Source organism: Argentina silus, assembly GCF_951799395.1.
Source record: "Argentina silus genome assembly, chromosome: 1".
In the NCBI taxonomy this organism is placed as follows: Eukaryota; Metazoa; Chordata; class Actinopteri; order Argentiniformes; family Argentinidae; genus Argentina; species Argentina silus.
This window is the reverse complement of record NC_139655.1, coordinates 1,622,189-1,638,483: the sequence shown is the minus strand read 5'-3', so window position 1 is coordinate 1,638,483 and position 16,295 is coordinate 1,622,189. Positions and strand designations below refer to the sequence as shown.

Below are 16,295 nucleotides of genomic sequence, written 5' to 3'. Positions count from 1 at the left end.
GCAAGGGCTGAAGATGGGGTACAGGCTCTCGCTGAAGGTATCCACAAACGTAAACAGGTGCATGTGCCCCTTCACGTCGTAGAACGACACCTGGCCGCCCTCGTAATCCAGGAAGATGCCCACCTTGTTGAGGTGGGAGGCCAGCTGGAGGGGCAGTCGAGTCGAAGCCAGGGCCTTGACCTCTCCACTCTTCAGCCACAGGCACCAGTAGCCACCCTCAGGGCACAGCTTGATCTCGCCCTTCCGGCGGGCGGAGCCCCGGGCCACGCCCAGGGTCCAGGCCGTCTTGCGTCCCACCTCCACCTCCCAGTAGTGGCGACCGGAGGACAGGCCTTCACGGCCCAGGATGAACAGGGCAGGGCTGAAGCGGCGAGGAGACTCAGACTGGTTGTGCTTCCGTTCCTCGAACCTTACCTGGCGGCCGTCCTCAGACACGACCAGGTTCTTCTGAGCCGTGCTTGGGTCCAGGTACACCTCACCTGGACGGACAGACCACAGAGAGCCTGGTTAATTCTACAGCATTCGGAACAGAGATAGTTCTATTTGGAACAATGTCAGGTCTATTTAGAACAAAATTAGGTCTATTTAGAACAAAATTAGGTCTATTTAGAACAAATAGAGTTCAATTTGGAACAATGCAAATTAGATTTAGAGCAATGTGTTCTATTTAGAACCATGTGAATTAGATTTAGAACAATGTGAGTTCTCTTGAGAACGTGAAGATCGGTGTTATTCTATTGAGGACAGTCTTGCTTGAATTATTCCCTAGCAGTGAATGATTATTCCATCATCGACCAAAGACTTTGTGATGACCCAGTGCTGCCCCCATATGGTGCACAGCATACTGTAACCACTATCAGAAACCAATAGAGAAGCAACACACAACCTGCCTGACTGTTTCCCTCAAATGACTGACAACACACTCAATCCAAACACACCGCAAAGTGGGCACATTTAAAGTATATACACAGTTGAATTCCCAAAACCCTTTTGAAGAGAAAAGGGAGCAGTCATACTCACTTGCATAGTTCTGCACCTTCCTGAGCTCTGTTGGAATAGACAGAGAGAGAGAGAGAGAGAGACAAACAGAGAGACAAGCAGAGGGTGAAATAAAACAGAGAGTGAGATTCAACTCTAACCCGAACTGAACAGATCTTTATCACTGACAGGAGCACTAAGAGGGAGGGAGAGTCGAAGTCAAACCAGGCACACGGTGACAGGTAAACACAGCGTGCTAATTCTGCGGTCCGCCCAAGAGACAGAGACACGTGGCGCTGTCAGTCCTCCGTTGTTGCCATCTCATCAATGCCAGATGGCTGAACTCTGGCATCTAGCTCGACTCTCCATCTGCCCGCTGACATGACTCAGACTCTATTTACAGGTGCCAGTCTATTGACCTAGATCTAGATGACTCCCATAGGATCCTGGCCCGGGAAGTGAGGTCACGCGCGGGAAGTGATGAAGTGAGTGCGATAAAGGCAGATTGTGCACCGTAGGTGAATGCTGCATTCAGGGCCCTTGACCTTCAGACACGTTACACCATTATGTCAATAGTGTTGTATGGCAACAGCACCATTGGTAACAAACACAATGACGTCCCGATTTTAATTTCATAAATCAGTGTTACATTGAACAGTTTTTTTTTTTTTTTTTTTTTTTTTAAAGCTATACCTTTTCCGTAAAGCCTCTTGAGCTCTTCCTGGAACTTGTCAATGAGAGTCACCTTCAGACACGCTACACCATTATGTCAATGGTGTTGTATGGCAACAGCACCATTGGTAACAAACACAAGGATGTCCCGATTTTCATTTAATTTTCATTCAGTGTTACATTGAACAGTTTTTTAAAAAGCTATACCTTTTCCATAAAGCCTCTTGAGCTCCTCCTGGAACTTGTCAATGAGACTGCTGACAGTGGTGCGGATGGTGCCCAGGTATAGGTCAGTATTTACGCTCACTCCTGACCAATCAGTTGGCTCCGGAGGGTGAGGCAGGTTGGGCAGATTCTGCAGAGGGGGACCAGGAGATGGTGTAAGTTTGCTGTGTGTGTGTGTGTGTGTGTGTGTGTGTGTGTGTGTGTGTGTGTGTGTGTGAGTGCGTGCGTGCGTGCATGCGTGCATGTGTGCTTAAGTGTGTCTGTCTGTGTGTGTGTGTGTGTGTGTGTGTGTGTGTGTGTGTGTGTGTGTCTGTCTGTGTGTGTGTGTGTGTGTGTGAGTGCGTCGCACCGCTCCGTCCGTCCGTCCGTCAGTCTGATCTGTCTGTGTTTCCACGGGTAACGAAACGACACAGACTGTCAACGTGTGTACTGTACCTGGAGGAAGACCACCTTGTCCTGGGTCTGCGTGAGGGCCTCCAGCTCACTGCTCTTCTTCCTGAGCTGGTTGAGCTCGTTCTCCAGGCCCCGGGCCAGCTCCTGGGCATGCCTTTCAGCCTCACGCTGCCTCGCCGCGATCACCTCCACCAGCTCCGCCTGGCTGTGCTCCACCAGCCTCTGCAGCTCTCCGTACACCTGCCAGCAGTCCTCCAGCTCCTTCTGGGCACTGCTCTGCACACGGGGAGACGAGGGGAGAGGTGGTTGTGTGTGTGCTGTAAAACGGACGTTAGCGCGGATGCGGACACAGACACACAGATACAGACACACAGACACACAGATACAGACACACAGACACACAGATACAGACACACAGATACAGACACACAGACACACAGACACACAGATACAGACACACAGACACAGATACAGACACACAGATACAGACACACAGACACAGACACACAGATACAGACACACAGACACACAGATACAGACACACAGACACACAGACACACAGATACAGACACACAGATACAGACACACAGACACACAGATACAGACACACAGACACACAGATACAGACACACAGACACACAGATACAGACACACAGATACAGACACACAGATGCAGATGCAGACACGCAGACGCAGACACACAGACGCAGATGCAGACACACAGACGCAGACATACAGACGCAGATGCAGACACACAGACGCAGACACACAGATGCAGATGCAGACACGCAGACGCAGACACACAGACGCAGATGCAGACACACAGACGCAGACACAGACACACAGACGCAGACACACAGACGCAGACACAGACGCAGACACACAGACGCAGATGCAGACACACAGACACAGGTGCAGACACACAGACGCAGGCGCAGACGCACACACACACACACACACGCACGCATGTACGCATGCATGCATGCAGCATCAAAGAACTATTGTATCAACTAGAGGGATGCTGGTTTCAGACCCTCTACTGCCTTGTGCCCTTGAGACACTACACACTTCAGGACAATAAAGTTACACTCCCCCCCTAACTGTCCACCTGTCAATGGACAATAAAGTTACACTCCCCCCCCTAACTGTCCAGCTATCAATGGACAATAAAGTTACACTCCCCCCTCCTAACTGTCCAGCTATCAATGGACAATAAAGTTACACTCCCCCCCTAACTGTCCACCTATCAATGGACAATAAAGTTACACTCCCCCCCCTAACTGTCCACCTATCAATGGACAATAAAGTTACACTCCCCCCCTAACTGTCCAGCTATCAATGGACAATAAAGTTACACTCCCCCCCTAACTGTCCAGCTATCAATGGACAATAAAGTTACACTCCACAACCCTTAAGCCTTAAAGTTATTCTCCTTCTTAACTGTCCAGCTATCAAAGCCTTCATGCGTGGGATGTTTCCTGTCTGCCCCAGGGAAGTGCTTGTCACCACCACAACTGGAGTAACGAGTCTGACTGCCCTCCCTCTGCCTACAGGCAAATATACACCTGCTTGAGCTGGAACAAACAGGGGAAGTTTAGTCCTTTAGTCACACGTCACAGGTGCGTATCATGAAACAGAGAGGGGGAGGTGGGTGGGGGGGGGGGGGTTATTATATGTACATATATATCAATTATATAAGGATCTCCGAAAATAAGTAAAGTATTACTCATACACAAACTTCTCCGAACCCTGAGGTTGTTGTCTTAGAGAGGATTAAACATCAAAGACATACTGTAGATTATCTCTCTCTCTCCCTCTTTCCCTCTCTCTCTCCCTCCTTCTCTCCCTCTTTCCCTCTCTCTCTCTCTCTCCCTCTTTCCCTCTCTCTCTCCCTCCTCTCTCTCTTTTTCCCTCTTTCTCTCCCTCCTTCTCTCTTTCTCTCTCTCTCTCTCTCTCTCTCTCCCTCCCTCTCTCCTGACTCAGCATGGTGGCAAGAGTCAGAGAGCCACCCACCAAGATATCCTCTCCCTCTGTAACTTTATCCTCATTGTATTTTTAAACACGGCTCAAGGCAGCCACAGTCGCACTGCCCTCTATTTACAGTCAATACCTGACCAGAAAACTGATCGCAGAGCGTAGCTAAGCGACCTCAAAAAACCCTTACTACATAAGCACTACTGGAAATCATACCATCTGTGTATCTGTATCGTATTTCCCAGGAAAACAAGGGCACGGGTGCATAGACTCGTTTCAAGTTTCATACTTCCATTCTGCTTCAGCCTATTTATCCGAAGGGGAATTTCCAGGAGGTTTGTAGGTGGAGGAGGGTGTGAGAATGCAGGTAAATGTTTGCCCTGGCCACACCGGTTAGTCTGGTGTGGATCAGAGCCCGAACACACAGCAAAACAATAGAGGAATGTGTTCGATGGCGCTGCATTGTAAGGACCCTGGGACACCTGCCACTGTTTTGTTTTGTTTTTTTGCTGGTTTTTTTTCTTTTGTTCTTCCTGTGAAGCGCATTGTATTGTGTCTGTGTCTGAAATGTGCTTTAAATAAAGTTTGATTTGATTTGGTTTGAAGGCAAAGGGACAGGGGTAGCTGGAGTGTAGTAAACATTAAGCTGTGTGAGCAGAGTACTAGTACTTGTATTCCAACCAAACAAAAAGCTCTCCAGTTCACCGCACCAACAACAACATGCATATGAACAAATATGGCGCATTTTGATGACATCACCCTAATAGGGGGACTCACCTTGATGACTCTGATGGACTGTTTGATCTCCTCCAGCTTCTTGGCCCTCTCCTTGATCAGGTGTTTGAGCTCCGACCTTCTCTTCCCTAAATTACTCTGTGTGAGGAAAGAACAGATCCATGGCCATTAAACAGGAGGTTCATTCAGCTCTCTTAAGGAGATGATTTGAATTTACGATGGAAAAAAATGGAAACGATTTTGTTTAGCTTTTTTAGATCAAAATGAATAAGATTATATGGACAGGTCCTAGATCAGCACTCCTACTCTGAGACACCTCTCTCTCTCTCTCTCTCTCTCTCTCTCTCTCTCTCCCTCACCCTCTCTCCCCCCTCTCTCTTCCTCACCCTCTGTCCCTCCCCCCCCACTCTCCCTCACCCTCTGTCCCTCCCCTCTCTCTCTCTCTCTCTCTCTCTCTCTGTCCCCCCAAACTCACCATCTTCTTTTTCCACTCGCGGTCGATGGAGACGATCTCGTGGGTCTTGTGTGCACTGTCTACGCAGGCGATGCAGACGCAGGCGTGGTCGTTGCGGCAGTAGCCCTCCAGGAGGCGCTCATGCTTCTTACAGACCTTCTCCTCCAGGTGCAGGGTGGGCTCGATCAAACGGTGGGACGTCAGGGACTTCACCTGGAGAAGATCGCATTGAGAAAGCACAGGTTTGATTTGACATCTTGACAACTCTCTATATGTCTTGATATTCTTATACGATATGTCTATGTACTAGCAGACGTTCTTAACAGAGAGACCAGGGGAGGCTAGTGGAGGTAGAAAACCGATTTCTACCTCCATTTACATTACCTCCACCAGCCTACGGTGAGAGAGAGGTTCTGTTAAAGAGAGAGAGATGTTCTGTTAAAAGCCCTCTGCCGGGCCCTCTGACAGAGCCGTATAGGCCCCTCCCACCACTGCCTGCTCTGGAGGTATTTGATGTCTTATATTTTAGCCAACGTTCTTATCCAGAACAACGTACTGTACAATAAATGCATTCATCTTGGGTAGGAGAGACAACCATATACTGTATCACAACAGTCAATGGAAAAACCCTCATCAGAAATAGGCGACTGATTGATTGATTGATTGATTGATTGATTAAGCATCCTGTTGCTGACATTTCCATTTCCATTTATGGCATTTAGAAGACGCCTTTATCCAAAGCGACTTACAACAAATACATTTGTTTAAGTCAGTGAATCATCTATCCATCAGTCATCATAAGAAAAAGTAAACAATGCTAGGACCAGGGGCCATTGGCAGTCACAATGCTAGAAGAATTTGACATTTGGATTTGTTTAGTCTGTATACGGAATATGCATTGACTCAAAGAGACTCTGCTGAACTACCCAAAGTACCAGTCACATTCCCACCCGACCTTTATTGCCTTTATTACTCAAGGTGACATGGCAGAGGAAGACAACCTCACCTTTTTGTGGTGCCTCAGGTGGGTCTCACAGAACGACCCACAACAACTCAGACATGACTTCTTCGCCCTCATCTTCTTCCCGAGGCAGGCGTCACATGGCACCTCGCCCGCCCGGGCGTACTCTCCTCCCTCAGCAGCCCCCGCCGAGTCCCCAAGCCCCGCCTGCGGACCCTGGGTGGCGGTCCCACCCCCGCCCCCCCCCACCCCCACCGCCTGACGACCCCCCCCCGACCACAAGCCCCTGGAACTGGGAGGAGATCTCGGCCAGGACACGGTTGACGCTGAGCTCTGGCCTCTTGGCGTAGCTCTTCTTGCACATGGGGCAGGTGAACTTTTTGCTGTGGTCCCAGTAGCCCTGCAGGCAGGCCTGGCAGAAGCTGTGTCCGCAGGGGGTGGAGACTGGCTCCACAAACAGCTCCAGGCAGATGGAGCACATAAACTGCTCCTCCGAGAGGGTCCGACCTCCCGGAGAACTCACGCCTGCATCGCAGAGGGAGGGAGAGAGAGAGAGAGAGGCTGGGTGAGCGAGAGAGAGAGAGAGAGAATGTGGGAGTCAGAGTGGAAAGGGGGGGGCTCCTCGAGGGAGCTCACACCTTATAGAGGAAGGGAGTCAAAGAGAGAGAGAGAGAAAATCTATCGTATGTCTTTCATTTTCTAGAGGGAGAGCACGGGGGACAGGGGGGAGGGAGAGTGGGGTACAATCTCGGAATGTGTGTCTCTTCTACGTACTCTCGTACTCTCGTACTCAAAACACCAACACAGTGTTCGCTCACTCTCATCAGGAAATAGGTTTAAAATACTGTTTTCCTGAGGCGGCTGCAAAGCTATCTGAGGAATGTTGAAGTGCAGGATCGTGTGTAATCCACCTGCTCTGCTCTGTGTTTAAAAGATAACACAAGACACCACTCGCCCTGGTGCTTCACTGTATGGACATTTGAAAATAAACAACCCTTTTCTTTTTTTCCGTGGTAGTAATTGTACACTACAATGCCCCTTGCTAGTGACTGTTACTGTGAACAATTCACTTACTTTTATTACAAAATCAACTCATTGTCAGTTTTACTTATCGCTCCAATAAAATGTCGCCATTCTCATACACGTGTGAAGTACAAGTATGAGAACGTATAAGTGGCCACCGATGTCCAGACGTAACCTCTTGGTCTGCTAGATCAGCATTGTCAGCCTCAGTATTTTCTCTTAGGCTTAAAAAAAAAAAAAACTCACATAAAAGAAACTTTCAATCAGCCCGGTAACATATTTGTCAATAGTTCCTGAAATTGTCAGGTTTTATTAAAAAAAAGTACAACAAATACTTACTCATCATGTTGAGTGTCTCTTCTGTGTGGTGTTGATGATGTTGAACTTCAGACAGACAGGCAGCCTTGTGTTTCTGTGTCCTCAGGTGGACCAGAGCTCTTTTCTGTGGTCCCCTCCCGTACTGTATGTCCCACTCTGTCTAGTTCTTACAACAGGTTGTAATGGACTTTTCTCAATAGTTATAAACTCGATTCGTCACGTCCTCTCTTCCGTCCTCCGCTCACTTCCTTCTCAAAGAGGATTGGAGGAAAATACCTAAGGGGAGGAACCTAGAACTTCTCCTCCAATGCGTTTTGAGTAAGAACCGAGAGGAGAAATTCTAACAATTGAGAAAAGGCCAATGTGTGAAACTCTGCCCCTCCCTGTCTCTACGTCACACACCCTGCAGTATCCCCCCCTCCCCCCTCCCCCCTCACAGACACACACAGAAATACACACACACACCCTGCAGTATCCCCCCCTCCCCCCTCCCCCCTCCCCCCTCACAGACACACACAGAAATACACACACACACCCTGCAGTATCCCCCCCCCTCCCTCATCCCCTCATCCCTCATTACACTCAGCAATTCACTTTCTGTGGGCGTGTCCGAAGCAGGAACTGAGTGCCTCACCTCCTTCTCTTTCCCTCGCTGGCACTTCAACACCACAATGACTGGAGCTGCAGCACTGGCCAGGACTCCACATGCACTCTCTCCACATGCACTCTCTCCACATGCACTCTCTCCACATGCACTCTCTCCACATGCACTCTCTCCACAATGGCATGGTTAACATCTGCTCTGAATGGGTAATGTTGTAGTGTGGTAATGTTGTAGTGTGGTAATGTTGTAGTGTGGGTAATGTTGTAGTGTGGTAATGTTGTAGTGTGAGTAATGTTGTAGTGTGGGTAATGTTGTAGTGTGGTAATGTTGTAGTGTGGGTAATGTTGTAGTGTGGGTAATGTTGTAGTGTGGTAATGTTGTAGTGTGGGTAATGTTGTAGTGTGGTAATGTTGTAGTGTGGGTAATGTTTTAGTGTGGTAATGTTGTAGTGTGGTAATGTGTGTGGGTAATGTTGTAGTGTGGGTAATGTTGTAGTGTGGTAATGTTGTAGTGTGGTAATGTGTGTGGGTAATGTTGTAGTGTGGGTAATGTTGTAGTGTGGTAATGTTGTAGTGTGGGTAATGTTGTAGTGTGGTAATGTTGTAGTGTGGGTAATGTTTTAGTGTGGTAATGTTGTAGTGTGGGTAATGTTGTAGTGTGAGTAATGTTGTAGTGTGGGTAATGTTGTAGTGTGGTAATGTTGTAGTGTGGGTAATGTTGTAGTGTGGGTAATGTTGTAGTGTGAGTAATGTTGTAGTGTGGGTAATGTTGTAGTGTGAGTAATGTTGTAGTGTGGGTAATGTTGTAGTGTGGGTAATGTTGTAGTGTGGTAATGTGTGTGGGTAATGTTGTAGTGTGGTAATGTTGTAGTGTGGTAATGTGTGTGGGTAATGTTGTAGTGTGGTAATGTGTGTGGGTAATGTTTTGAATTCTGCTTTTCACAGGCCCATTATAACGCTGAGGGGTAAATAGAAGAGACACAGCCCATGTCCTTACAGCACCAGTCAGTTTTTATCAAGACATGTAGAGATGTACAGAAATACAGAAATAAAAACAAACTCTACTGACATATTAAAGCATGTGAGGATGAAGAAGCTATTCCTGTCATCATCTGTTGTAGGCTTGTATAATAATTACAATATGTTTGATCATTTTTGAGTGCTTTGCCTAGGCAATCATTAGCCTAGGCAATCATTAGCCTAGCCGATCATTAGCCTAGGCAAGCACATCTGCATTGAATATATAGGATGTCTACAGTACAGAGAATATGTAGTATGGAAAACAGTAAGTCAGAAACAGAACATTTAGAAATCCCTAGGCTCAATTTAAAATCAAATCAAATCTGAAGTACCTTTCCCCATCGTCAAATAAAATCAGACAATTATTTTGCTACTATACTATACTATGGAAACCAAGTAGTACCATTACCAGGTTAGCTCTCCCCCCGGGCCTCTGCATCTACTTTTTACATGAATAAGCATTGTGTTCAGGCAGTGCTGTAGCTTGTAAACAACACTTTGCGTCAAGTACACTAAACTAAGCAAACGAAAGGTCGTGTTTGCTTCCATATACCATGCTCTTTCTCTTTGACACACGCACTGGAGATAAAGTGAGAGGAAGGCATTCCTTCTTATCAGCGTGACTTTGACAAGGGGCGAAAATAGGAAAGATTTTCTCCTTGAAAAGGCAGCCGTTGAATGAGAAGATGTGGGACTTGCCTTCTACATTGTAAAACGAGACCCGCCCACCCTCATAGTCAACAAACACACCCACCTCCTTGAGGGAGGCGTCGAGGGGGAGAGAAACAGAGGCGTCTGTGCAGGCCTCAATCTCTTTGCCCTCATTGTTGCTAATGGCCCAGAAACCACGGCTTGGGCTAACTGTTATAGCCTCTTTCCTGTTCACGGACTGTTTGGCAACCCCTAAAAACCAGTTTGATTTATCTTTTACCCCAACTTCCCAGTAGTACTTCCCTGAGGTGAAACTCTCATTGGCCAGCACACAGACGTCGTTGGTAAACCTTGCAGCGTTATCGGGGATGTTCTTCCTCTTCTTTGGAGATTTTTTTACTTGTTTTCCATCAGGGGAGATGATCACCCAAGGACCTGCAGTGTAATGATCGAAGGACAGCTCCACTAAAACAGAAATGGAAGCATTACAGCTTAAATGGTGTTGCATGTATACTACAACGCGTGTACTGTACTGTAGCCGGGGAGGCTGGTGGAGGCAGGCATCGGAGGACAGGCTCATTGTAATGCAAGGAAGGATTCCTCAATCTATTCCATAAATTACAATGAGCCCGTCCTCTGATTTCTACCTCCACCAGCCTCCCCTGTACTATAGATATCTTATATTCAGAGCTTTCTTCTCTGTGAGAATGACAACATTACACACCTGCATACTGTTGCATCTGCATCAATTCTGAGGAACAACATATTAACAGATTAATATCAGAGGAATCTCACATTCTCAGTAGATTAATAATTAGATCCTTTCTCTACTGTGGGTCTATAATGTGGAAAGAATAAGTAAAAAAAATAAAATAAAATTGATATGTTGTAACTTACACACTTCATGAAATTAATACATACCTTGATACTAATATCAATCACTATGGGCGGAATCCTCAGTGAAGATCCACACGAATAACTCTGACATTCGGGAAATGTGTGAGATAATTCCAACTGAGCAGGCGGATCTTGAGTTTAGGCCTCCGGTTCTACCCATAGTGATTGAGAAGGTTATGTAATTGTATGGATGTGTTTCTACCCGTAGTGATTGAGAAGGTTATGTAATTGTATGGATGTGGTTCTACCCATAGTGATTGAGAAGGTTATGTAATTGTATGGATGTGGTTCTACCCGTAGTGATTGAGAAGGTTATGTAATTGTATGGATGTGGTTCTACCCGTAGTGATTGAGAAGGTTATGTAATTGTATGGATGTGGTTCTACCCGTAGTGATTGAGAAGGTTATGTAATTGTATGGATGTGGTTCTACCCGTAGTGATTGAGAAGGTTATGTAATTGTATGGATGTGGTTCTACCCGTAGTGATTGAGAAGGTTATGTAATTGTATGGATGTGGTTCTACCCGTAGTGATTGAGAAGGTTATGTAATTGTATGGATGTGGTTCTACCCGTAGTGATTGAGAAGGTTATGTAATTGTATGGATGTGGTTCTACCCGTAGTGATTGAGAAGGTTATGTAATTGTATGGATGTGGTTCTACCCGTAGTGATTGAGAAGGTTATGTAATTGTATGGATGTGGTTCTACCCATAGTGATTGAGAAGGTTATGTAATTGTATGGATGTGGTTCTACCCGTAGTGATTGAGAAGGTTATGTAATTGTATGGATGTGGTTCTACCCGTAGTGATTGAGAAGGTTATGTAATTGTATGGATGTGGTTCTACCCGTAGTGATTGAGAAGGTTATGTAATTGTATGGATGTGGTTCTACCCATAGTGATTGAGAAGGTTATGTAATTGTATGGATGTGGTTCTACCCGTAGTGATTGAGAAGGTTATGTAATTGTATGGATGTGGTTCTACCCGTAGTGATTGAGAAGGTTATGTAATTGTATGGATGTGGTTATCTTAGAAGGTTATCTTTCGGTAGCACTTAGAGTGGTGAGTAACAACGGAATGGATTTTCCCTTTTTTCACTTGTGCTTTTCCATGCATACATTTAGCATTTGAGAAATAAAAGCACATACATATATTTATATATAGATATTTATATAGATATTTATATTATATATATATATATATATATATATATATATATATATATATATATATATATATATATATATATATATATATTATTATTATTATTATTTCTTTTCTTTTTTTTTCTTTTTTTTTTCTGGGTCTGGAAAGTGTTTTTTTGCAGTGTTCGCCCATTTATTCATGTTTTCGTCGATATTCTATAGACTTATTTTGAAAATATAATTCAGAGATTGCAAATCCACATATTAAATGTTTAATATATATATATATATATATATATATATATATACCTGAACGGGCGATCCTCTTCACCTCCTCAATCAGTGATTCTTGAATCGTGTATATGCGTCTTCCTACCATGCACAGATGTATGTTTCTGTCTCCCGAGACCTTGGGCCAGCTCCTAGCTTCTGGAACGGAGCCGATTTCACTGTATCTCTGTAACAGGGAAGGTTAAGATCGCTGTGATGACATGAATGACAATATCTTTTCATTATGTACCTTCTGTAAATTTTGACCTTCTTAAAGGTCCTCTGTGGTCCTCTGTGGCTCAGCTGGTAGGGCATGGCACTAACAACGCTTAGGTTGGGGGTTTACTTCCCGCTGGGACCATATATACTGAAAAATGTATGTACTCACTGCAAAGTAAGTTGCTTTGGATAAAAGCGTCAGCATTTACTTTTTTTAATTGAAGTTGGTTACATTTCTCCAGCCCCAATCCCTCAGTTGTGTACCAGAAAAAAGTGGTGGTCACCGACTGCTTTGTTGTTGTTTGATTGCAAGATTAAAATATAATTGAACAAATACTCGTGGGCAACAAACCTAACGACCTCTAAGTTCTATGACCTCTAAGTTCTATGACCTGTGGGGAACCAATCTTCAAAAACTGCTTCAACCAATGAAACTTCCATCAGGCTACTTGTTTTTTTATGTCCCATGCAACCAAACCTCACCAAGTCAGTTTCCTGTATGTGCAAATACACTTGGCCAAATAAAAGAATTCTGATTCTGATTCTGATTCTGATTCTGAACCTGTAGGAGGTGTACATGGTCCTCAGTGTGTGAGAGCTGCTCCAGCTCAGCGCTCCTCCTCTGTAGCTCAGTGATCTCCTCCTCCAGCTCTTTCATGAGTCCTTCAGCCTTCTCCTCTTCTGCTTTTTGCCTCTCGTTGACCACATTAACCAGCTCAGCCTGGGTCTTCTTTATGGACATGATCAGAGTGTTGAAGACCTGTATGATATCCTCCACCTCTTTCTCTGCACTTCTCTGAGAGGGGAAAGATTGACAGAGATACAGACCAAATCAAACAACTTAGAGTCTACTCACCAAGGCATAGACATGCAGTTGTGAATATTATGGATATCAATATGTTAATATAGAACTTTCGACCTCTGGGGGAGCTCTTGAGCTAGGTGGGTCCCCTAAATAGACTGAAATATCGTCAAGAAATTACCTGATACCACACTCATGAGCAGAAGCTTGTTTTGCAAAAGTTTGTTAGCCTTAAACTAAGGAATGTGTGGTCTAATGAGATGCCTATGGCCCCTGGTCTGAGCAATGATTACTTTATCTTATGATGACTGATGGATAGATGATTCACTTACTTAAACAAATGTATTTGTTGTAAGTCGCTTTGGATAAAGGCGTCTGCTAAATGCCATAAATGTAAATGTAAATAAGTAATACAATATAATGAACCCTACAGCCAACATTGAAGCTAAAACATGGTGTAAAACGTGGCGTTAAACTATTTTAATTCATTAATTCATTAATGCAACCACTCACAATGCTGAGCTCGACTGAGCGTTTGATCTCCCTGACCTTCTTCATTCCACCCTGAATCATTTGTTGGACCTCTGCCTCAGTTGCCTTTATCTGTGCCTGTGGGGGAAAAAAAAAAATCTGATAATTATTTTGCTACTATATTATAGAAACTTAGTAGTACCACTACCAGGTTAACTCTCCCCCCAGGTCAATGCATCTACTTTTTATATTAAGAGGTATTGTGTTCAGGCAGTACTGTAGTTTGTCATGTCCTTGGACATCTTACAAATTATTCAGTCATTAAAGTCCTGTACTGCTAATGTAGACCTATAGACTTTCGCATTGTGCTCAAACACCATGTGAGAAACGTACCTTCCTCACTTCTGCCTCTCTTTCCACAGTCACAGTGTTGTGGAGTTTGTGCTCCGTCTCAGCGCAAACTTGGCAAAGACACATCTCTTCATCCTCACAGAACAGCTCCAGGAGCCTCTGGTGTTTCTGGCACATCCTGTCCCCCAGGTTGTCCACGGGGTCGATCAGCTTGTGTATCTTTAAGTTGGCGAGTCTCTGGTGAGGCTCCAGGTGAGCCTCACAGTATGAGGTCAGACACACCAGGCAGGACTTCAGGGCCTTGAGCTTCATCCCAATGCAGACGTCACAGGACACCTCCCCAGGAGTGGCAGCAGCACGCTCCTTGTTGACGGTCATATTCCTGAAATGATCCACGATGTCTCTGTATGCAGTGTTGATGCGAAGCTCAGGTCTTCTGTAAAATATCTCCTTACATATGGGACATTCACAAACAACACGGCTGTCCCAATATTTCCCAATACAATGCTTGCAGAAGTTGTGGCCACATGGTATAGAGACTGGGTCAACAAACGCATCCAGGCAGATAGAACACTGAAACCGGCTGTCGTCCAGGGCGCTGGTCGAAGAAGCCGCCATGCCTGAAAATACAGACAAAATCAATGACTCGATTGTGCAAACTGCATTTAGTTATTTCCTGTTTCCGTGTGTTGAGTCTTAGAGGGTGAAGTTGACCAGAGAGTCGGTGAAACGCGAATGTACTCTCGATCCGATACCATCCCCATCTTTTGGAACGTGAGCGAAGCCCGGCTTGTTCATGAATTGACGTTTAATTACATTGGCATACTCAGTCAGTTTGATAGGAGAAGATAACCGTGCATTAAATGGCATGAGATTCTATCAATACACTCTGTACAAGTGTTTCCTAGAGCAGGTTTAGCAACATAACAAATTAAGTAAGTCACCTCCAGATGGCAAATAATGATACCACCGCAAACCACAATAGCATTGGGGAAATTCCACTGACTTGGCCTTCTCCATTTACAATGCTAAATCCACTGCAGTATTCTGATTATTCTCATACACAATCTCTATAATGTAGTACAGTTGTACCAGTCGGCCTTAACACATATTTACAAAGAGAACATTTTACTCAGCAAGAAGAGATGCACTACTACTCTAATTCAGGTGTCGGATAAATTCAGAAAATCTCAAAAAAGCATAAGAACAAAAATGACCAGACAATTCCCTGGTTGTCAAGGTAAGGCATACAAGCTATAAATTCCCTCCTCTATATTTACAGGAGTGCATAATGTTGTATTTTGTGTAATTATATTACTGTCCACTGTGCAGAATTGTAATACATCAATTATACCTTGATGCATTTCTAATCTGTTTAGAGCTTTAGATGCATTAATATTATTTCATAATACATGGAAATTCCATACCTGTGTATTTGTCTGTGTCTCTCCAGGTGACTCACGTCTTGACAGGTATAAAGCCGCACTGTACCTGTAACAAATACTCCATCAGACGCTCACTCGGCACTGACCTCTGATTGGATCAGGTGTATCCTGTGGAAAAAGGTTTGAACCAATGGCTTTTTGGGTCATGTTCAGGAAGCACAAAATGTTTTGAAACGGTGCAATAGGACAGGTAATAGCTGGATTTGTCCAATAAAAACCCAGGTTCTCAATTTCCAATGTAAAACATTTTGCAGTGCTACGCCCACTGAACACCACCCTGTTTTGCTTCACTTGCCGCAGCTTGGCAGGGGGAGGATGTGTTTGAATGTAATATGTTTGGTGGCTATGGTTGAAATAAGGAATTCGTTTTAAGGTGCACTTGACCATGTTACTTGATAAGCAAAATGTATGGTTCAATTGATTGACGGGGAAGTTACTTGTTTTTTTTTCAGGCAGAAAACTACAATTTCATTCTCTCAAAGTCACAGTATTCTGTGTCCACCTTTTGTCATCGGCACGCCTCAGAAACAGGTAGGTAGACTTCACGGTCAGTTCCAGTTACCAGTTAAAGCTTCATTCTGGAATACAAATATTGTGTGGCTATAGTGTTTGTTTCTGTTTCTGTTTGTAAAAACAGCCTTATATTTTGGGTTATGATTGGGTAAGACTGTTGAGCTTATGAGGCATC

At 44.8% G+C, this 16,295-nt stretch overlaps 2 protein-coding genes across 3 annotated transcripts in view; both read right to left on the bottom strand.

Annotated features, from left to right (window-relative positions):
* btr12 (bloodthirsty-related gene family, member 12) overlaps nucleotides 1-7,918 on the bottom strand; it is an 8,431-nt gene extending 513 nt beyond the window's left edge. Inside the window, 9 exon segments of the mRNA XM_083674537.1 lie at nucleotides 1-479; nucleotides 1,021-1,047; nucleotides 1,858-2,005; nucleotides 2,311-2,544; nucleotides 5,020-5,115; nucleotides 5,453-5,644; nucleotides 6,438-6,660; nucleotides 6,662-6,917; nucleotides 7,755-7,918. The exon segment at nucleotides 1-479 is cut by the window's left edge and continues 513 nt beyond it. Of these exon segments, the coding sequence (XP_083530663.1) occupies nucleotides 1-479; nucleotides 1,021-1,047; nucleotides 1,858-2,005; nucleotides 2,311-2,544; nucleotides 5,020-5,115; nucleotides 5,453-5,644; nucleotides 6,438-6,660; nucleotides 6,662-6,917; nucleotides 7,755-7,761 (1,662 nt within the window). The 5' untranslated portion in view covers nucleotides 7,762-7,918.
* Nucleotides 7,919-9,324: 1,406 nt separating this feature from the next.
* Nucleotides 9,325-15,709, bottom strand: LOC310807913 (E3 ubiquitin-protein ligase TRIM39-like). Of its 2 annotated transcripts, none has more exons than XM_083674569.1 (7): nucleotides 15,590-15,709; nucleotides 14,205-14,782; nucleotides 13,854-13,949; nucleotides 13,101-13,334; nucleotides 12,359-12,506; nucleotides 10,732-10,758; nucleotides 9,325-10,472 (listed from the first exon to the last, which is right to left on the bottom strand). In XM_083674569.1, exons 2-7 carry the CDS (start codon nucleotides 14,778-14,780, stop codon nucleotides 9,874-9,876), a joined length of 1,680 nt encoding a protein of 559 aa, XP_083530695.1. In that variant the 5' UTR covers nucleotides 14,781-14,782; nucleotides 15,590-15,709; the 3' UTR covers nucleotides 9,325-9,873. The 2 variants fall into 2 exon arrangements, with proteins under 2 accessions (XP_083530695.1, XP_083530696.1); XM_083674570.1 differs by having other exon boundaries at nucleotides 9,325-10,442.
* Between the last annotated feature and the right edge of the window lie 586 nt (nucleotides 15,710-16,295).

What these genes read in the sequence shown, in the direction of transcription:
- LOC310807913 (XM_083674569.1), bottom strand. Translation starts at nt 14,780, where the DNA reads ATGGCGGCTTCTTCGACCAGCGCCCTGGACGACAGCCGGTTTCAGTGT. An exon ending in ACCATGTACACCTCCTACAG is followed by an intron (nt 12,507 to 13,100) that starts GTTCAGAATCAG and finishes TCCCTGTTACAG; the next exon opens with AGATACAGTGAAATCGGCTC. An exon ending in GCAGATGCAACAGTATGCAG is followed by an intron (nt 10,473 to 10,731) that starts GTGTGTAATGTT and finishes TTTCTGTTTTAG; the next exon opens with TGGAGCTGTCCTTCGATCAT.